General features: G+C 40.1%; 1 protein-coding gene across 17 annotated transcripts in view; it reads right to left on the bottom strand.

The window, feature by feature from the left end:
* The window catches only part of BEST3 (bestrophin 3), a 45,824-nt gene extending 28,590 nt beyond the window's left edge, over positions 1-17,234 (bottom strand). For 4 of the 17 annotated variants that reach the window (XR_012420453.1, XR_012420452.1, XM_045365601.3 and 1 more), the window contains exons 1-4: positions 17,070-17,234; positions 15,528-15,694; positions 12,258-12,352; positions 11,563-11,796 (exon numbers count right to left, since the gene is read on the bottom strand). Coding sequence is in view for 7 of the 17 variants with exons in the window: in XM_045365601.3 (XP_045221536.2) it covers positions 11,563-11,796; positions 12,258-12,352; positions 15,528-15,679 (481 nt within the window). In the remaining 10 variants the exon portion in view is untranslated. The other 13 variants (XM_074007397.1, XM_074007399.1, XM_074007396.1 and 10 more) reach the window with 10 other exon arrangements.
* Positions 17,235-19,537: the final 2,303 nt, after the last annotated feature.

A 19,537-nucleotide genomic window follows, 5' to 3' on the forward strand; every position in this document is an offset into this window, starting at 1 on the left:
TTGGGTCTAGGCAGTTGCATGTTTTCCAAGCTGTGCAGAAAATTCTGACATATAGTGGTGTTTGAAAATCACTGTCCCACTAACTGAAGGTTCTGTTTATTCAGGATTTGAAATAAACAAAGTAACAACTACAAAGCCAATATTTGCCAATAGGAGACTAGTTTTAGATAACACTCGGGTTGTTTATACTAGCTTAGAAGGGTTCTCTGCATGCCTGGAGAATGGTACTCTCCCTGGAAGTATAAAATAAAAATGAGCTTGGTAATTCTCTTCTTGTTTCTCAGTGCATCTCAGAGTTGTTGCACGATCTAAAAAATCTGTTTTTGCTTTTTAAAGAATTGAAGAGCATGATTAAATCTTTTTTTTTTTTCAATTTTTTTCAATTTTTTATGGGACAGAGTCTCGCTCTGTGATCCAGACTGGAGTGCAGTGGTGTGATATTTGGCTCACTGCAGCCTCAGCCTCCTGAGCTCAAGCAGTTCTTCCACCTCTGCCTCCTGAGTAGCTGGGTCTACAGGCACACGCCACTATGCCTGGCTAAGTTTGTATTTTTGTAGAGACTGGGTTTCACCATGTTGCCCAGGCAGGTCTTGAACTTCCTGGGCTCAAGTGATCTGCCTGCCTTGGCCTCCCAAAGTGCTGGGATTACAGCCATGTGCCACTATGCCTGGCCAGTTAAATCTCATTGGATGAAGTTAATAAACTTGATCTGTCTTGGCTTTATGCTTAAAGACTTGCTGTGTAGCCTGTTCTCACATATCCCATATCAATTGTCTAACAGTGATATTCTTGAGACCTAGAGTGCAATTTTCAAAAATGATCCCGTTTATATACTGGCTTCATTCTATCATTTGACCAAAGAATAACTTTATCTCTGGTTATTTTTTATTCAGAAGTATGGATCAAATTGTGCTAGCAAGTCCTTTCTTAGCTTCTATGCAGAAGGCAAATATGCAGAGTGAGGGTTTATTTGGTGCAAACACTAAAGCAAGAGATTGAAAGAGGACAAGTAGAGCAAGAAGAGCTGGTGATTTTGTTTTTAGCACAACTTTTTTGAGTATTTTGCTAGGTGCTGTGAAAGATGAATGACAATCACTGAGACATTAATGTATCCTCTAAGAATATATAAGCAGAATAATTTTCATTATTCCTTGCAGGGTCACATATCATATTTATCCAAAGTGTGAAAGGAAAATATCTTGGGTCCCCAGAATCACTAAGCTAAAGGGAAAAGTCAAGTTGGGAACTGCTTACGACCTGCCTCCCATTCTATTAAAGTCATTGCTCTGCTCACTGAGATAAATGCATATCTGATTGCCTCCTTTTGAGAGGCTAATCAGAAACCCAGAAGAATGCAACCATTTGTCTTTTATCTACCTATGACCTGGAAGCCCCCTCCCCACTTTGAGTTGTCCCCTGCTTTTCCAGACTGAACCAATGTTTATCTCACATATGTTGATCGATGTCTTATGTCTTCCTATGATGTATGAAACCAAACTGTTCTGACTACTTTGGGCACATGTCATTAGGACCACCTGAGGCTGTGTCATGGGTACACATCCTCAACCTTGGCAAAATAAACTTTCTAAACTCACTGAGACCTGTCTCAGATTTTGGGGTTCACAAAAGTAACACCTTTGGAAATCAAAGTTGGTCAACTGAAAGAAAATCTCTAGATTGTTGGTCAAGTCCATTCCAAAAGTATTTGTTATGAAACAGAATGTCACCCTTATCAGGACTTCAAGCCATTTTAAGCAGAGACCAATTTTTTTTTCAGAATATGATCATTATTGCCATTGCTGAGGCTATGCTAATGATAGTTACTGATCTGCTACAGTTCAGCAACACTCTCAGTGGGCTTGTCCTCCCACCACTTGGTTCCCTGCGCGTGTCTGTCTCCATGCCATGCTCTCCTCAGGCCCCATCACACCCCTGGCATAGCTATTTTATCCTGCCGTTGCATCTGCCTACAGTTTCTCTTGCTATCGCTTTTCCTTCTGGCTGGCTCAGCTCTGCTCAGCAATTTCTTATTGTTTATCCCCAAAACCCTCCTTCGTCTTTCTAATCAGAGTAAAATCTATCTCTCAATATAGATACATGTTTGCATTTACTCTCTGTTGAGTTGTGGTTTGATGGAGCAGGATCTGCTACTTTAAGACAAAATTTTATTGCCCTCAAGCCAAAGGATTAATTACATCCATTGATAGACAAAATTCCAGTCATCATAAATTCTGCCTGCTGTACAGTTGGTCTATTTTTCCTTGATTGAAGTTGAGGCAGATGTCTTTTGCCTTTCAAGCAGAGTATTCATATGAGGCTCTATTAGCAGAGGAACTAAAAGCTCTGCATCTCAAAACTTGAAGGCAGAATGGGTTTGATGCCAGTTCTTTCTGAAAGAGAAAGTTGTGCATTCAGCATCTGAGCCCTTCTCCAAGGGATGACACTTTTTCAGGAAGAGTGCAACGTGCCTGGCTTGTTTTTATCTCTGTGTTTTCCAAATGAATGGAATGAAGCCACCAACTTCAGTTACAGCTGTCCTTTCCATTCAATGGAAGAGGTTTAGAAATCCCTGTCAATTGGGAAAATCAAGGGGGGAGCAAAATGAGATTGAGAGAGGAATGAAATCACATCGCAACAACATCATGCAGGGCAGGATGCCAACCAGGTTTTTTGTTTGTTTGTTTGTTTACCATGAACCACAGTAAGATATATGTTGTTCAGGAAACAGTTATTAGCCCTGCCGTATGCGCATGATGTGCTTTCTGCTATTCTATTCTATTCTATTCTATTCTATTCTATTCTATTCTATTCTTCTCCATTCCATTCCACTAAAAATGCTGGTTACAAGCCATTAACCTGATTTAAGAATCCCATAATGAGTTACAAACCATAGCTGGAAAAGTCTGAAATAGGATACAGTGGAGTAAAATCAGTTTCTGGGAGTAGCAGTAAGGAACAGAGACACTCCTCTATTATATTGATATGAGCAAATCTCTAGTTACCCATATCCTTGTCCCTAAATTAGTATCCCATCTGGTAATTCACTGCCTTCTCCATAATCACACACAAGAAATAACATACAAAGAAATCAGTGCTTTTAAATCCTCATCTGCATAGTGGCCCAGAATTTTATTTGCCCTGGGTAGAATAGATCTGAGGCAATTTGCAGATGAAATTGGAGGAATTAATTGATGTGTTCTAGTGCAGCTGTTCCTAAACTCTGCTATACATTACAATGGTCTGGGGAGTTTTGAAAAATCCTGATGCCCAGGTTGCTCTACATACCTAATGAATACTAATATCTGAGAATGGGAGTCAGGCATCTGAATTTTTAAAAGATCACCAGAGATTCCAACATGCTGCAAAGTTTAGGTTGAACAACTGCCCTCATGTTGATCATTTCGGCCTTCTCAGTCTGGGTCAAACATCTGCAGTGCTTCTAGGGAGCCTGTTTAAAATGTCAATTTCTAGGTCCTAAGCCCTAGATCTGATTCCCTAGGTTGCCTAGGAACCTGCGGTTTAAAGAAGCGCCCTTGCTAATGTGGTCTGCAACCATACTTTGAGAAACACTGAGTGGATAACCTTTACTTAACTCCTAAAACAGAAATGTGGGGGAACCTTCAAACACTGACCCACCGAGACTATCCATGCTATTAATCCAAGAAGGGCTAGTTCTGCATGCACTTTCTCTCATGTGCAGAGCAAGTACACATAGGTGATTCAAGTTTCACTCACAAGATGACATTCTGTCTGTTCCGACCTCATCATGTGAGACTACAGAGGGGTGACTTACTCAGCCTCTAAAAGTTCAGCCAACAGAGGAAAAACTGGCACAGCTGTGAATACCACCATTCCCTTGGCTCTCACTCTTATAACACAAGGCAGTGGAGAGTCAGAGACCAAGGAGCCCCAGAGCTGTGTAATGCATCAGGGAAAAAACAAAAAACAAAAAACAGCCACCCGGGGCAGAAATGTTATACCAGATTCAATTAATTTTGTGAATGTTACATAATATGTTATACAAAAGTCATTTTAGTTTACTTAGTGAGAGAAGATAAGATCACAGATTAAATGATCTATCTGTGCCAGAAACGCAAATGTGGTTCTAACAGTATTAATTCCATGTTAGAGAAAAGCTTGCTTGTTTGAATAATATTATTGTTTTCCTTGAGTTTGTAGATTAGTCCCAAAAAACAGCCTCAAGAAAACAGAACCTTCAACAGAGATAAAATAAAATATGCTGGCTGGGCTCGGTGGCTCACACCTATAATCCCAGCACTTTGAGAGGCCGAGGTGGGGGATCACTTGAGGCCAGGAGTTCGAGACCAGCCTGGCCAACATGGTGAAACCCTGTCTCTACTAAAAATACAAAAATTAGCTGGGTGTAGTGGCATGTGCCTGTAATCCCAGCTACTTGGGCAGCTGAGGCAGGAGAAGCACTTGAACTGGGGAGGCAGAGGTTGCAGTGAGCCAGGACTGCAACACTACACTCCAATCTGGGCAACACAGCAAGATTCTATGGAGAGAGAGAGAGAGAGAGAGAGAGAAAGAGAGAGAGAGAGAAAGAGAAAGAGAAAGAGAAAAAGAAAGAGAAAGAGAAAGAAAGAAAGAAAGAAAGGAAGAAAGAAAGAAAGAAAGAGAGAGAGAGAGAAAGAAAGAAAGAAGGGACGAAGGGAGGGAGGAAAGGAGGGAGGGAGGGAGGGAGGAAGGAAGAGAGAGAAAGAGAGAGAAAGGAAAGAAAGAAAAAGAAAATACATTGACCAACAGCTCTGGGAATGGGCTGACTAGCCTGTAAGAATAGGCTGATGGCACCTGCAGAATGTCACAAAACTTTCACCAAGAAAGCAATGATTAACTGCCCAGCTGATTGAAACTGCTTACATTTCACAAGACGGTTTTGATCTTCATTTCTCTTAATTTCCCTTAAAAACTCTTTACCTAGAGGCACAATTCTGAAAGGTGGCCTTTCAACCCTAGTTCACTGCCTTCCCCTGGTTACTGACTTCTCGAATAAAGCTAACATTCCTTTTACCAAAGTTCTTGAGTTGTTTGGCTTTTAAGCAGTAAGTGACCCAGACCTGAGTTCCAGTTATAGGGCCAGCCTTATAGCCAGAGCATCTGAAGTTAGAACTTTTATCTCAACATCCATTGACAACTGGTGGCTTGCTTGGTTATATTAATGTCTGTTAACCATAAGTGTCACTAACAATTCCAGTGGCGTCTCATTAGGCTCCCTGTAGTCAGAGAAGACAGTCAATAAACTTTACATTAAGATTCCAGGGCAGGCCAGGTGTGGTGGCTCACGCCAGAAATCCCAGCCCTTTGGGAGGCCTTGGTGGGAAGATTGCTTGAGGCCAGGAGTTCAAGACCAGCATAGGCAATATAGTGAGACTCCATAAAAAAAAAAAAAAGAATTAAAATAAATAAACAAATAAATTGGTCAGGCACAGTGGTGCACATCTGTAGTCCTAGTTGCTCAAAAGGCTGAGGCAGGAGGATGGCTTGAGCCCAGAAGTTTGAGGTTACTGTAAGCTATGACCGTGCTACTGCACTCCAGCTTGGGCAACTGAATGAGAACCTGTCTCCAAAAAAAAAAAAAGACTCCAAGGCTTTAAGAAAATTAAAGGGTGTTTTTTCCTCAGAGGCTACTGTCTTATAACTACTCTTATGAACTACTAAATACAGACAGAAACTATTTGTTTTAGAGAGAGAGAACTGCAATGCAGAGATGTAAAGTTTAACTGTAAATACATTTGTGCTTGTTTATGACAATGATTAATTTAAGATAAGATTTGTAGTAAACTTTACTAATCCATGAGGATGGGGACCATATTTGTTCTGCTTATAAGGGTATTCCCAGTGCCCAGCACAGTGCTTGGCATATATTGTACACACAATAAACCTTTGTTGCATGAGCAAAGGCGTAATAGATCTAGCATCAGCTTGGTAATGTTTCTTTAAGAGGAACGTATATAATTTCCTATTACGTATCATTGTGCTTCTGGTAAGTAATTCTGAAGTTGACTACTTTCCTCTCCTGATGCTTGTAAATACTAGATAAGATGTTTTGATTCAGTATGAGACCATACTATATGCACACAACTAAGGTCATCACTTGACTCAGCCAAGATCTGGAATTGTGCGTCTGACTTGACTTGGAATGAGTGACATCTCCCAGGGCAGGTGATTGGAATGACTGGAATTTTCCAGAGCAGATTTGTAGCCAATAGGCAAAAGTAACAGAGGCTGTTGCAGTATCTCTGATAAATAATTGATCACAGACCAGTTCAGGGACTTTTCAGCATAATAGACATTATTCTGAATTCTACTGTTGTATTTTTATTTTCATATAAGCAGAAATAAAAACTTTATTTTTAATTTGAGAAATTTAACCTGTAGCATCAAATTATATATATTTCCCCAGCAGCATGCATTTTGGTCTTTTTATTTTTCAGAATAATGTAACTTGACTGTCCAACTTAAAAGCAAGGAAAGTTCAAGGATGAGCAGGTATGTGACCTAGCTTGTCCAGCTCCAGTCAAGGAATTGCCAGATGCTTCAGAAGGAGGTGCTGGTCCTCACTCTTGGCCCTCTCGATTATTTCCTTCTGTCCAGCACTGACTCTATGTAGGCAAAAACCCTCGCAGAAGAAAGAGAAGCTGGAGGGAAACCGATTGCCTCAAAGCCCATTGCTTCCCAGAGTGCAAGCCAGGGACCACCAGCCTCAGAGTCTCCAGGAGTTTGTTCAACACACGGATTCCTGGAGCCCATTCCAGACCTACTGAGTCAGAATCTCTGGGAGTGGTATCGTGGGATCCAAATTTTTAGCAATATTGATTTTAACAATATCTAATGCACCCTGAAGTGTGAGAACATGTACTTTCTCTTACAGGTGATTTTATGTAGAGAATTCAACTGACAAGAAGGTCCTTCATGCCCTTAACCTTGTCTCCACCCCTTTGGGGACCTCAGTGCTTTTCTTACCAGTCCTCTCTGCCCTCAGGCAGGAGCAGGTGCCCTGGCTTTGGACTCAGGGGATCTGCCAAACATTTTCCGCCATCCCTGAACTTCCTGTTCTTCCCAGAAACCTTGGCACAGGCAAAGGACAGTCAGAGAGTGGCGGAGGCATATGCCCAGTTGGAAGAACTTGGAAGTGGACCCCATGTGCAGACTCTGAGTCAGCCCTCTCTGCTGGGGAAAGCAGCAGGAAGTTCAGTGAGTCAGCACTGCCGGTGACAGGGGGTGCCGGCCTGGGGCAGCCAGTAAGACAGGCCTCTGAAGCGTCTCTCCTGGCTTAGAGGATAGTGGCTTGGAACCTTTGCCCTGCCGCGTAACACACAATGCATGCGTATAGTATGGTCTCATACTAAATCAAAACATCTTATCCAGTATTTACAAGCATCAGGAGAGGAAAGTAGTTATCTTCAAAATTACTTGCCAGAAGCACAATATATTCTTGTGGGGACTAGCTGTACCCACTACCCCTTTTCTGTCTTTTGAGAACGTACTTAGGAGTGAATGAGAGCAACTGGGACCTTCTCACTGAGATAATCGGTGATTGTGTCACAGGACCCTTGGAAAGGCTTTCACCTCATCAGAGCTCCTCTGTCAGTTCTCTTCTCCCTTCATCCACTTCAGACAGACCAACCAAAAAGTTTAAGTCAGAACAATGCTTGTTACATCCAAGCAGGTGGAATTCAAATCCCTTATACAGTAGCCTCCCTCCCACCAGCCTGCTTCCTCAAAGCTCTTCTTTGTAATTCAGGAACCTCAAGCTGAAACCTCCAATCCATCCTTTCTTAATTGCTGCTGCTTTATTATCGTTGAGTTGGTGGTTGCCAAAGCCTTTTGCCCCAGGAGTAAGAAAAAGGGTTTAAAAAATAAGCATCCCAGAAAAGATGCAATACTTCTCAAGCTTTGGGGTACTAAAAAAACCAACACAGGAGCATGTTTCACTGCAGATTCCTAGGCCGTACATCCAAAGGTTCTATTAGGTTCTATAATAATTCAGAGGGCCTGATGTGGGTAGGACCCAGGAATATACATTTTAAATACATAAACTCAAGTTATTCAAGATGTAGAGGGCCTGTGGGTCTGTGGACCACTCCTAGAGACTAGTTTAAATGTACATCCAGAAGTGAAGGACTCATTCTGAGATTCCCTTGGAATGGCAGAAACATTGGTAGCTGAAGAGATAGAAGTATTTCAGTATCCCACATGCCTTGGAAAGGGAGAAGTCAGAGTGCATGTACGTGGCAGACATCTGTACAAGTTTGAGAGGGAGTGGGCCTTGGTATTCTGAAGAATACACTCAAAGGAAATGAAATCACATCATTTTCCTATTTGCCTCCCTATATCTACTTTCCCCTCAGACCTGAGCACAGCTCAGTCCTCTGAGCTCATGTCTGACCAGAGGCCCCAGAGACCTCTCCATTGCCAGCCAACCTGGCTTCTTCCCGATGTGCTTTTAATATGAAGGTGACACTAAGATGAGATTTGCTTTGAGGATTGGACCCGGCATCTGATTCCCGTCAGAATGCACTCTCTTCATTTCAAGGATGCGTCAGAACTGGAGAAATATCACCTCTGTTCATCCAAGTAAACTTTAGCTCAGCAACTTGGAATAGGTCATACATTTCTTGTTTGTTTTTAGGTCTTTCTTAGAGGTGGTAATTCTTAATCTATTTGTTCCTGGAGACATTAAGGTAAGATAAAATTGAGTTGTCTAGTAGTATTTTTAACTCGGTCATTCTGAAACAGTATTCTACTTTCATATTTGGAGGAAGGATGGCAATTAATTTTTTTAAAGTTCCTACTGATTTTATATTATCATATACCTGTGCATGTGCCAGGCCTTCAAACCCTCCCCCTGAATCCCCCTTAACCAGCTCCTGGCACCCATTACTTTCTCACATCTCACTCTGCATCTCTAACAATGTCACCTACACCCCTTCTGCCTTATTTCCACCTTGACATTCGCAACCTCTTCTAAAGCGGCTAGAGTGCTATGTTGTGCTGTTGTTTGAGATATAATTTCATTACAATGGCAAGAAATCATGCAGCACTTACTGTGTGCCAGCAATGCTCTAAACATTTTGCAAATATGAACTTTCTAAATCCTCATAACAAGCCTATGGGGTATATGAGGTAGGTGCTATTATAAGTTACTTTAAGTCCATTTTATGGATTAGGAAACTGAGGAACAGAATGGTTAACTACCTCAGACAAAGTCATGCAGCTAGTAAGCTGTGAGATAAGGTTTCAAACCCTTACTCTGTGTTCTTAATCATTGTGAAAGTTGATAATAGAATTGGGTCATTCTTGTCATACCCAATAAAACGAGTCAAGAAGCCATCAGGAAAAAGCAGTTGAGGCCGGGCATCACACCTGTAATCCCAGCACTTTAGGAGGCCGAGGTGGGTGGATCACCAGGTCAAGAGATTGAGACCATTCTGCCAACATGGTGAAACCCATCTCTACTAAAATACAAAAACTTAGCCCGGTGTGGTGGTGTGCACCTGTAGTCCCAGCTGCTTGGGAGGCTGAGGCAGGGGAATTGCTTGAACCCAGGAGGCAGAGATTGCAGTGAGCCAAGATCGTGCCACTTCACTCCAGCCTGGCCACGGAGCAAGACTCTGTCTCAAAAAAAAAAAAAAAAAAAAAAAGCAGCCAAGACACAAAGTAATTTTCTGCAGGCCTGGTTGCTGAAACTGCCTGCTATTACCTGAAACCAATTTTATAGTTGCTGAAATGATCTGCTGCAACTTGAAGACTAATTTTACCCACCTCCATCGCTCACCAGTCAAAACTTGCCAGCTCCCCAGAAACTTACTAGTGCCAATGAACTTTCTCAAAGAGCAATATGTAACATTTCTGTCTTTTTATAAAACCTCCAAACTTCTCTTTGTATTTTGGATGTACTGAATGCCATCTGGTCTGTGTGTATGCCTCAAACTGGAGTTCTTTCTTCTCGAATAAAATGTGAAATGTAGACATTCATCTCTACAGTTTTATTTTGACTTCAGAAGTCACTATCTATATTAGCCATTTAAAAAGGCAAAACAAAAACAAAAACAAAAAAGCCAACAAAAACTCCAAAACAAACAAAAACTATTATCCGAAAATATCTATTTTCCAGGACATTTCAGGAAAGGAGACTAAATACTGCAAACTAATGTGAGACTGGACTCAATGTAAAGGCAGAATCACCTCACGGTTCTTATCCATACGTGCCGAGAATTATCCATTTAATCCTCGCCCTATCGAAGGCGGACTTAACAGCTTCTTTGCTAAATATTTACACACCAAAGAGAATCATCCTTTAACTATTTACATCTCCTTCGAGGCACAAGAGACAAGAGGTCCACACTAAAACAGCTTTTGACTATCACCTCTCAGTGTCTGCCTAGATGAAATTGACATTGCCGGTTCCTACCAGAATCTATTAGAAAGTATCAACTTAGGAGTTTGGAGCGTAAATTTTAATTCTGGCCTTTCCACTGATCAGCTGTGTAATTCAGCGCAGGTTGTAACCTTTCTGAATCTATTTTCTACCTTTTTCATGTTTTCTTGAGGTCCAAACAAAATAGCTATAAAGGAGACAAAACCGTATAGTGCTAGAAAACTGTAAGTTAATATGACAGATTATTTTTATTTTTTTATTTTTTGGGGACTGATGGGGACCTTGTTGCCCAGGGTGGAATGCAATGGCACGATCTCGACTCATTGCAACCTCCACTTCCCAGGTTCAAGCGATTCTCCTGCCTCAGCCTACTGAGTAGCTGGAATTACAGGCGTGAGCCAGCACGCCCAGCTAATTATTGTATTTTTAGTAGAGACGGGGTTTCGCCATGTTGGCCAGGTTCATCTGGAACTCCTGACCTTAGGTGATCCACCCGCCTGGGCCTCCCAAAGAGCTCCCCCAGCCAGATTGTTTAAATAAATATGATAATTATTATGTTTACCTTAAGGCAATGTTACTATCTGCCACTTTCTCTCCCCTACCGCTGAAGTAAACTTGAGGGCAGGAATCACGTCTTATTCATCTTTGTCTCTTAGTTTGCTTCTGGCACATAGTAGGAAATCAATAAATGTTTCTTTATCTTTTTTCTTTTCTTTTCTTTCCTTTTCTTTCTTTCTCTCTCTCTCTTTTTTTTTTTTTTTTTTGAGACAGGGTCTGACTTTGTGGCCCAGGCTGAAGTGCAGTGCTGCAATCTCGGGTCACTGCAACCTCTGCCTCCGCCTCCTGGGTTCAAGTGATTCTCGTGCCTCAGCCTCCCCAGTAGCTGGGATTACAGGCACATGCCACCACGGCCGGCTAATTTTTTCTATTTTTAGTAGAGATGGGGTTTCGCCATGCTGGCCAGGTTGGTCTCAAACTCCTGACCTCAGGTGATCCACCCACCTTGACCTTCCAAAGTGCTGGATTACAGGCGTGAGCCACTGTGCCCGACCACTAAATGTTTCTTGAGTGAATAAACAAACATAAGGAATTTTCAAAGGAATTCTGGAGGTCCTGTCTCAGCTGAGAAAGCCTAGTGAAGGAAAAGCCATTCGTAGTACCTGCTTCAACCACGTGGTCCATTGTTGGAAACCTTTTGTACACAGCAGTGCTCACCGAGCGAAAGATGAGCAGGGAGGTGAGATTGACGTAACGCATCAGCGTCCTTCTAAGCAGGCGCCCGTGCTCGTCGCTTCCATGAACACTGCTGGAGATGAGGAACATTAGCCTGTCTGGCCAGGGCAAATTCACAAACTGGTTCCACCATCGGTTTACTACCAGAGTAACATAAAACCCTGTAGAATAACAGGAAATTATAAAGCAGTTTCTTACAGCAGACACGTTGGTGACACTGATGCTTTTAGCTGAATTTTAGCCTTTTTAGAGGTTGGAGGACAAAAATATGTTATTATCCATATCTTCTGATTTTGCCTTCCAGAAAAAAATGTCATTTGTGCCTGGCAATGCCTAAGCACCCTGTAAGTGGGTATTAGATCTCAAATATTGACTGCAAAAATGGAGAGTTAGTGAAGAGAAAGCTTAAATGTCCAATAGCAGATTATTTCCTCAAACTTGTTTGGTGTTAATTTAGCAAAAGCAGCCGTGAAAGCAAACCTTATGGATGATTCTGGTTCTACTGCAAGCGGTGGCTTTTCAGGCATGCCTCTCAGCTTGGAAACATTCCCATGCAGAGTCATCGGTGTCATCGTAATGGAGACAGCTGTGTGGCTGCAATCTGCGTGTGACCTATACTTACCAAGCACAAAGGTTACTGGAATTTGTTCAGCATATCTGTCACAGTAAATTGATAATTTTTCAAAGTAACGTTTTTGGGCTCCTGTAAGTAACAATCTGGAGCAAAAATAAAATGCACAGCCCTTTATGATATTATACTTCTGCACCTGCTTTGCAAGTGACATTAAGTGCAAACAATTAAGCACAAATAATGTTTTATTTTTGAAGGAGCAATAATTTTTTCCTTTTTTCTTAAGCTGATGTGTCTTGAAAACTTTTCAATTGCTTAATGTTTCAAGTGCTAACATTTTGTAAACATGATTGGCTATTAAATAGTGGGATTAATTAATCATTTTATTCTAAAAATTTTATATTTTAAAAGTTTTATATGATTGATTCATTGGATTTAGAGCAAGGTATGTTACAAAATAGTTCAGTTTTCAATTATTCATCAGGAATACCTTAAGAAGAGTGTATTATTGATTAAATATGAATTAGCATTATTAAGTAATTATTCAATAATAACACTGAATTTGACACCTTGATCTTTCCCCTGAATATGCTACTTAGCACATTCTTGATTATCATGTGTTATACTTCAAGGGATTTTATTATACCTGTTCATTTTAAAGCCCAGAATTGTTTGGAGTCTAAAACAAATTTAACAATGAAAAATGAAAACTTTCATTATTAAATTGAGTCACTCTCTCAAAATTTATATTATAGATCTAACCCATCCTGCCCAAACCCCATTTTCTGGTATCGTTAAATATAAGTGCACTTAATGAGACCATTATTGATATTTACATTATAGGGAAGAGATTCAGAGTCTGAAGAAATGTTTTAAGGTGAACTAATAATAATGATCAAAATACAGGAAGGAAAGCCAAACAGATGAATTTGAATAAATCGACAAGTGTAGCTGTTCCAAAGGAAGAAGGAACTCAAGGAAAGATCCATTATAACAAGCATCAAAGGCTCATTTGGGTCAGTAGAACTTTGATAAAGGAAGCAAAGGGATAATAAGATAATAGTAAGCAACTAATTAGATTGCAGATAGAAAGCTGTTGGGAACTGGTCCTGACAAAGAAGGTGTGGGGTACAAGGTGAGTTCGGAGTTCCTGCCCCAGCTTTGGAAGAGGTGTTAGAATTACTGAAGTCAGGGAAAGCTGACAGGAGAGGTACCAGATTGTTGCAGAGGTCTATCAGGGTTATGCTGATGACAAATTACAGCCAGAATGGTTTCTGATGTTCAAACAGACATGGTCAAAGAGGATTTAAATGTGGAAAGCATAGACCTTTCTTAAGGTCAGACAAAGCCAGATTTTAATCCCAAGTCTGACACTTATGAATTTGGACTTTGAGCATATTTTTACATCTCTCTGAGTCTCAGTTTTCTCATCTGTAAGTGGGGATAAAAATATCCATATATGGATTATTGTAAAGATTAAATAATATATATACACATATATATAACCATTTAACAAATTGCCTCATACTTAGTTAATAATGAAATGGTTGCTATTAGTAGTTGGCCAAGGAAAAAATATTTGGCTAATAGATGTAGAAATTTTAATAGCTAGAAAGTATTTCAGAAAATTTGTCAAATTCCTCCAAAAATAGAAAGAAATGTAATCAAATTAATGAATCTGGTTCCTCCTTATAACTTTTGTTAGGAATAATTATTTACTTATAATAGGGCTAATAAAGACTCAGAGAATGAAACTACATCTATTTTTTTCTACAGATATGTTTGACCTTCTTGACAAACTCATCCTACAGTCCTTGGTATACCTTTGATTAAGACAGAAGGATCTATTTTAATAAGGTATTACAATTAAACTTTAAAAATTTAAGGATGACTTGAACTGATAATTTTTGTTATAAATGTAAGCACTCAGCTTTAGAAGAAATATATGCATAACATTTTATGGGGTATAAGTATGATATTGGAACAAAAGTTGAGGCCCCAAGGAACATTTCTAGCTACACTGCAACTATCCTTAGGGCTATTCTGTTCTATTCTTAGCAGCAGTAGCAGCAATAAATTCATATTAGTAAAAATGAACTAATGAGATAATTATCACGAAACACCATTGTATCTTCTACCATTTCATATTCTGAAGGCTTAGGTGATACACACCTAAATTGCCAAAATAATATCATATTATATGACATGTCTGAAAAATTATTAGAGGTTGTTAACAAGACTTTCCCTCTAAAAATATTTTGTCAAAATATATACCAATGCATACACTTGCTTGGAAGGGTTGTTTTGACATATGGAAAAATAGCTCTACCTATTTTACTTTTAATAATTATCAGTCAACTAAATTAATATCCCTCTTTTCCAAAGGAGATTCTGTTGCTACAAGGAAGAATGTGAGAGCAATGAAACACAAATTTGTTTATCTGTATGCAGAAGAAAAATAACAAACTATGTACGTAGAAAAAATGGAAATACAGCCTCAAAAACCTTTAGCTTTCCTGTTTTAAGTTTTAGCTTCTTCCAGAGAAGAAATTTATGCATTCGATGTTAATTTAAAAAGCTTTAAAATCTCATAAGTTTTCCCTTTTATCATACTGATGAAATTTTATTAAGTCTATAATTTTTCATCATCAAAGTATTTCTTGGACTTGATATTGCTCAAATTTCCTGTCAATCTCACAGGCATATGTTGTAATGTGATAAAGAATAAGCACCTCCTTTTGTGAACATAACATGCCCTCAACTCAGAAAATGGAAAGAAAATAAATTAGTCTACAGGCCTTTGCTTTAGTTGAGGTACTGTTAAGTGTGGCAGGCATCATCCTGGATAAGATATTTTCATTCCAGGCAAAAAGAAGGAAAGCTTTTGCCTGACATACACCAATCATGAACATGTTGATTATATAGGTAGTTGCTACAAGCTGTCAAATCATCAACTATGAATGACAAGTAGACAGAAGCACAAATAATTGTTGTCTGTGGACTTTGCCCATTCAAAAATCTTCACATAGTAAGCATCTAAGGGTAATTCTTCCATTTTATGCCTATTGCAACAGTCTTGAGGCACAACTGGGGCTGGAATGAAGGCCACTTGAATCTTACAGTGAGGTTCTATTTTACATCCTAACAATGGTTAGTGGTGGATTAAAATCTGTCCTGAGGGGAAGAAGACAAAAGAGAGGCTCATGCAAAAAAGGAGTTACATAACGCAAAGTCAGTGGTGATCAAAAGGTTCAGATTTTTGAGACTGTATTCTTATACAATATCTGATGGCCATTTAAAGAGACATGCAAAGAAAAGTACCTGTACACCAAACTTATTGCTGTATAAAGAACAGCAAAAACAATAAATTCCCTGTACAGTAGTTTGTAGATGCTGCCTCTCCACTTGAAGAGTAACCTATGAAATCCAAAAAAAGTTGCATTTGCTACTTTACTGGAGTAAGTGACAGTCATCTTGGATAGTTTTTTCTAGAAGAGCAAGAAGACAAAACACAAGTAAAAAGCAATGTTTAAAATAGGGCATAAATCTGTATGTCTGTATATCAAGGAAATTCAAGCCAGCAACTAGTCAGCTATATCTCTTTTTTGTGTTTCTTAGTTTCTATAATTTGGAACTTTCAGATAACCATTATCTCAGTTTAGCAGAAAGCAGGAAGACAGGAGTCTCTGGGAAGAGTAATATTAGACATCCTAAACTTGCCTTAACTGTTAAATATTATTTTTAGATTATATAGCCATTGGTCAATATGTATTTGAATGAACAAATGAGACAAACAAGGCCCTCATGGGAATGTAATTGATGGGGCACTTTTGGTGGGTTTGGTTGCATGTAGATGTCTCTCTAGTGGAGGTCCAAGTACATCGTTAGCACTCATTGCATTTCAAAAGGTAGCCAAAAAGTTGGGCCATAATGATAAATAAGAACGGTGCACTTTCCTTATGAAAGGTTGTACATAAACGCTTAGGGATGGTTCACATTCTCTTTTGAACTGAACAAAATGAGGTTATTATTTACCACTCTTTCTACTTGAGTCCATTTCATGAATGTGGTTAGCATGAGCACTGGGCCCCAAAGCCTTGTTTTCAGTGAGTTCTTTGGAATTCCACCACTTTTCACCAATACATTAAATATTCAGGTTTTGAAACAGACAGCGCAGAGCTAAATCCTGCTCAATTTCTGGCTAAGATAGAATATATGCAAATAAAATTAGATTTATTTAAAATCTTTTCTCAAAAGGATCTATGAGGAGAGTCTTATAGAGCTACTTAGACTGAAATCATGAAGCTTTTAGGTAGAATTGTACTAGACACAAAAAATAAATTCTGTAGCAGATTTCTTTTGTAAAGTAACCTACACCACACATTTTATCATAAACAAGAAAATGTTCTATCTTTACTCATTGTTGGAAAAACAATTCAACTCTGATTTGCCTATTTTCCCTAAGGAAATGAAACTCTGGAGCTACGTTTACAGCATTTTCTAAAATCACAAACTTAGCTTTCAACATTACGGATTTTAATAAAGAAGGGAGGGCCTTTTGGCATAAGTAAGTGGCATTACAAAAGGATGGGACTTATGCCACAAAACCGGTTTTATTTTTCCATCTTTACCTTGTCTATTTGTCTAGTGCGAATACAGCCAAAATTGGGAGAGGAGCATAATACATTAAGCCCATTTCATAATGTGTTCTCATGGATTCCCAGTAATTTTAAGTAACAGTCCTTAAATAACTTTCCTTTCTTTCATTTAGTAGTTCACTCTTTTTAAGCTCTGCCAGGAAAATGAAAATCACAGCAAGTAGAGGTCAGAATTAAAATGCATAGGTTTACTCTGGGCACTAACCTATTTATTTGGTTTGGAGTCTCCGACAGGAAAGAGAATCTTCAAATTTGGGGCTCCCCCTGAAGAGGCGCCTTCAGGTCGGTGCTGCACGCCCGGTGTTACCCTTCGCTCGTGCACAGTCAGATTTTCTTTCTGTTCTCTGGCCACTGAGAGGACCCAGAGTGTGACAAGTACAGGGGTTAAATGTTTTTCCACTTGTGGAGGCCTGTTTATGCCAATTTACCCACTGATGACAGTTATAGCTGGGAACAAACAGAAGCGACAGCTGCTGATGCTGCTTTTTTCTAAGCTATAATTATAACTCCACCTGCCACCCCAAGTACCCCTTTGAATGAGAAGTCGGCAGTGACATGAAGGATGTTGGGCCATTTGTCTGTTAGATTCATTTTGACTCCACCCTGGGATCAAGGAAGAAAGGTTCATTTGGCCCTAAAGAGTTCAAAAAAGAGGCCCCAACACTCCCCCCCCACCAAAAAAAAGACAGTCTTTTTGTGCTTGAAATGAAGATTAAATTCTTAAAGCTGGGCTGGGACGCGGAGGCTCACACCTGTAATCCTAGCACTTTGGGAGGCCGAGGCAGGCAGATCACCTGAGATCAGGAGTTCGAGACCAGCCTGGCCAATATGGTGAAACCCCGTCGCTACTAAAAATACAAAAATTAGCTGGGCCTGGTGGTGGGCTCCTATAATCCCACCTACTCGGGAGGTTAAGGATGGAGAATCACTGGAACCCAGGAAGTGGAGGCTGCAGCGATCTGAGATCATACCACTGTACTCTAGCCTGGGCAGAGAGAGAGACTCTGCCTCAAAAAACAAACAAAAAAATTCTTATGAAGCCAAAACTGGAGCAAACAAGAATATAAACAGGATTTTTGCCCACTTGAGAGGTATTGAAAATGTTCTTCAATTAAAAGCAAAAATTATGTGTTAGTGTGTGTGGTGTGTGTTCGTGTGTTAGAAGAGCACATAGAGAATCATGATATATTGATGGCTTAGTGTAGTGGGAAATAATAACACATGGATTCATCACTTTTTTTTTTTTTTTTTTTGAGATAGAGTCTCGCTCTGTCTCCCAGGCTGGAGTGCAGTGGCATGATCTTGGCTCACTGCAACCTCGCCTCCCGGGTTCAAGAGATTTTCCTGCCTCAGCCTCCCGAGTAGCTGGGATTACAGGTGCACACCATCACACCTGGCTAAGTTTTTATATTTTTGTTGAGATGGGGCTTTACCATGTTGGACAGGCTGGTCTCGAACTCCTGACCTCAAGTGATCCGCCTGCCTCAGCATCCCAAAGTGCTGGGATTACAGGCGTGAGCCAACGCACCTGGCTAGATTCATCACATTTGTTATCCTTCCATGGTCAGCTAGGAAATTTTTTCTTTTTTTTTTTGAGACAGAGCTTTGCTCTTGTTGCCCAGGCTGGAGTACAATGGTGCCGATCACGGTGCACTGCAACTTCCGCCTCCCGGGTTCAAGCAATTCTCCTGCCTCAGCCTCCTGAATAGCTGGAATTACAGGCATGTGCCACCATGACCAGCTAATTTTGTTTTTTTAGTAGAGACAGGGTTTCTCCATGTTGGTCAGGCTGGTCTCGAACCCCCGGTCTCAGGTGACATGTGTGCCTCGGCCTCCCAAAGTGCTGGGATAACAGGCATGAGCCACCACACCCTGCCCATATTTATTTCCTTCCTTCCTTCCTTCCTTCCTTTCTTTTTTTTTTTTTTTTTGAGACAGAGTCTCACTCTGTCGCTTAGGCTGGAGTGCAGTGGCGCAATCTTGGTTCATTGCAACCTCTGCCTCCTGGGTTCATGCGATTCTCTTGCCTTAGCCTCCTGAGTAGCTGGGACTACAGGCATGTGCCACTACACCCAGCTAATTTTTGTATTTTCGGTACAGAGGGGGTTTCACTATATTGGTCAGGCTGGTCTTGAACTCCTGAGCTCGTGATCCGCCCTCCTCGACCTCCCAAAGTGCTGGGATTACAGGCGTGAGTCATTGCGCCCGGCCCCATATTTTCTTTCTTGAAAGAATTCACCAGCATTCTTTAAGTAATAAAATAAATAATTTCAGGGCCAATTCCTGGGACTTTTCCAACCTTCTAAAGTAACTTGTGCACCCTTGCATCTTAACTTAAAGAAAATGTATTTCTGTGGAGAAAGATATAGAAAAAAAAAATGCTTATTGTAAAATTAAGGTTACATATAATTAAATTTTTCTAAAACATTACATTTTATATGCATTTGGCTGGATTCTTTATCAAATTCTAGGTACCTTAGATTGAGAGCAAAGCCAGGGTTGTAGGTATCTTTTTAATTTCTTGCTCCCATCCCTGTTCATAGTTCCAGTATGGAGCCCTGTGAATAATGAATATTTAGTATGTATTTGCTGTTTGATTATCCCTTACCTTCACTATTATAATTCTGTTGGTGACTTGAGGGAATTTGTGAACATTTAAGAGCATATATACAA

Source organism: Macaca fascicularis, chromosome 11 (genome assembly GCF_037993035.2).
Source record: "Macaca fascicularis isolate 582-1 chromosome 11, T2T-MFA8v1.1".
NCBI lineage: Eukaryota > Metazoa > Chordata > Mammalia > Primates > Cercopithecidae > Macaca > Macaca fascicularis.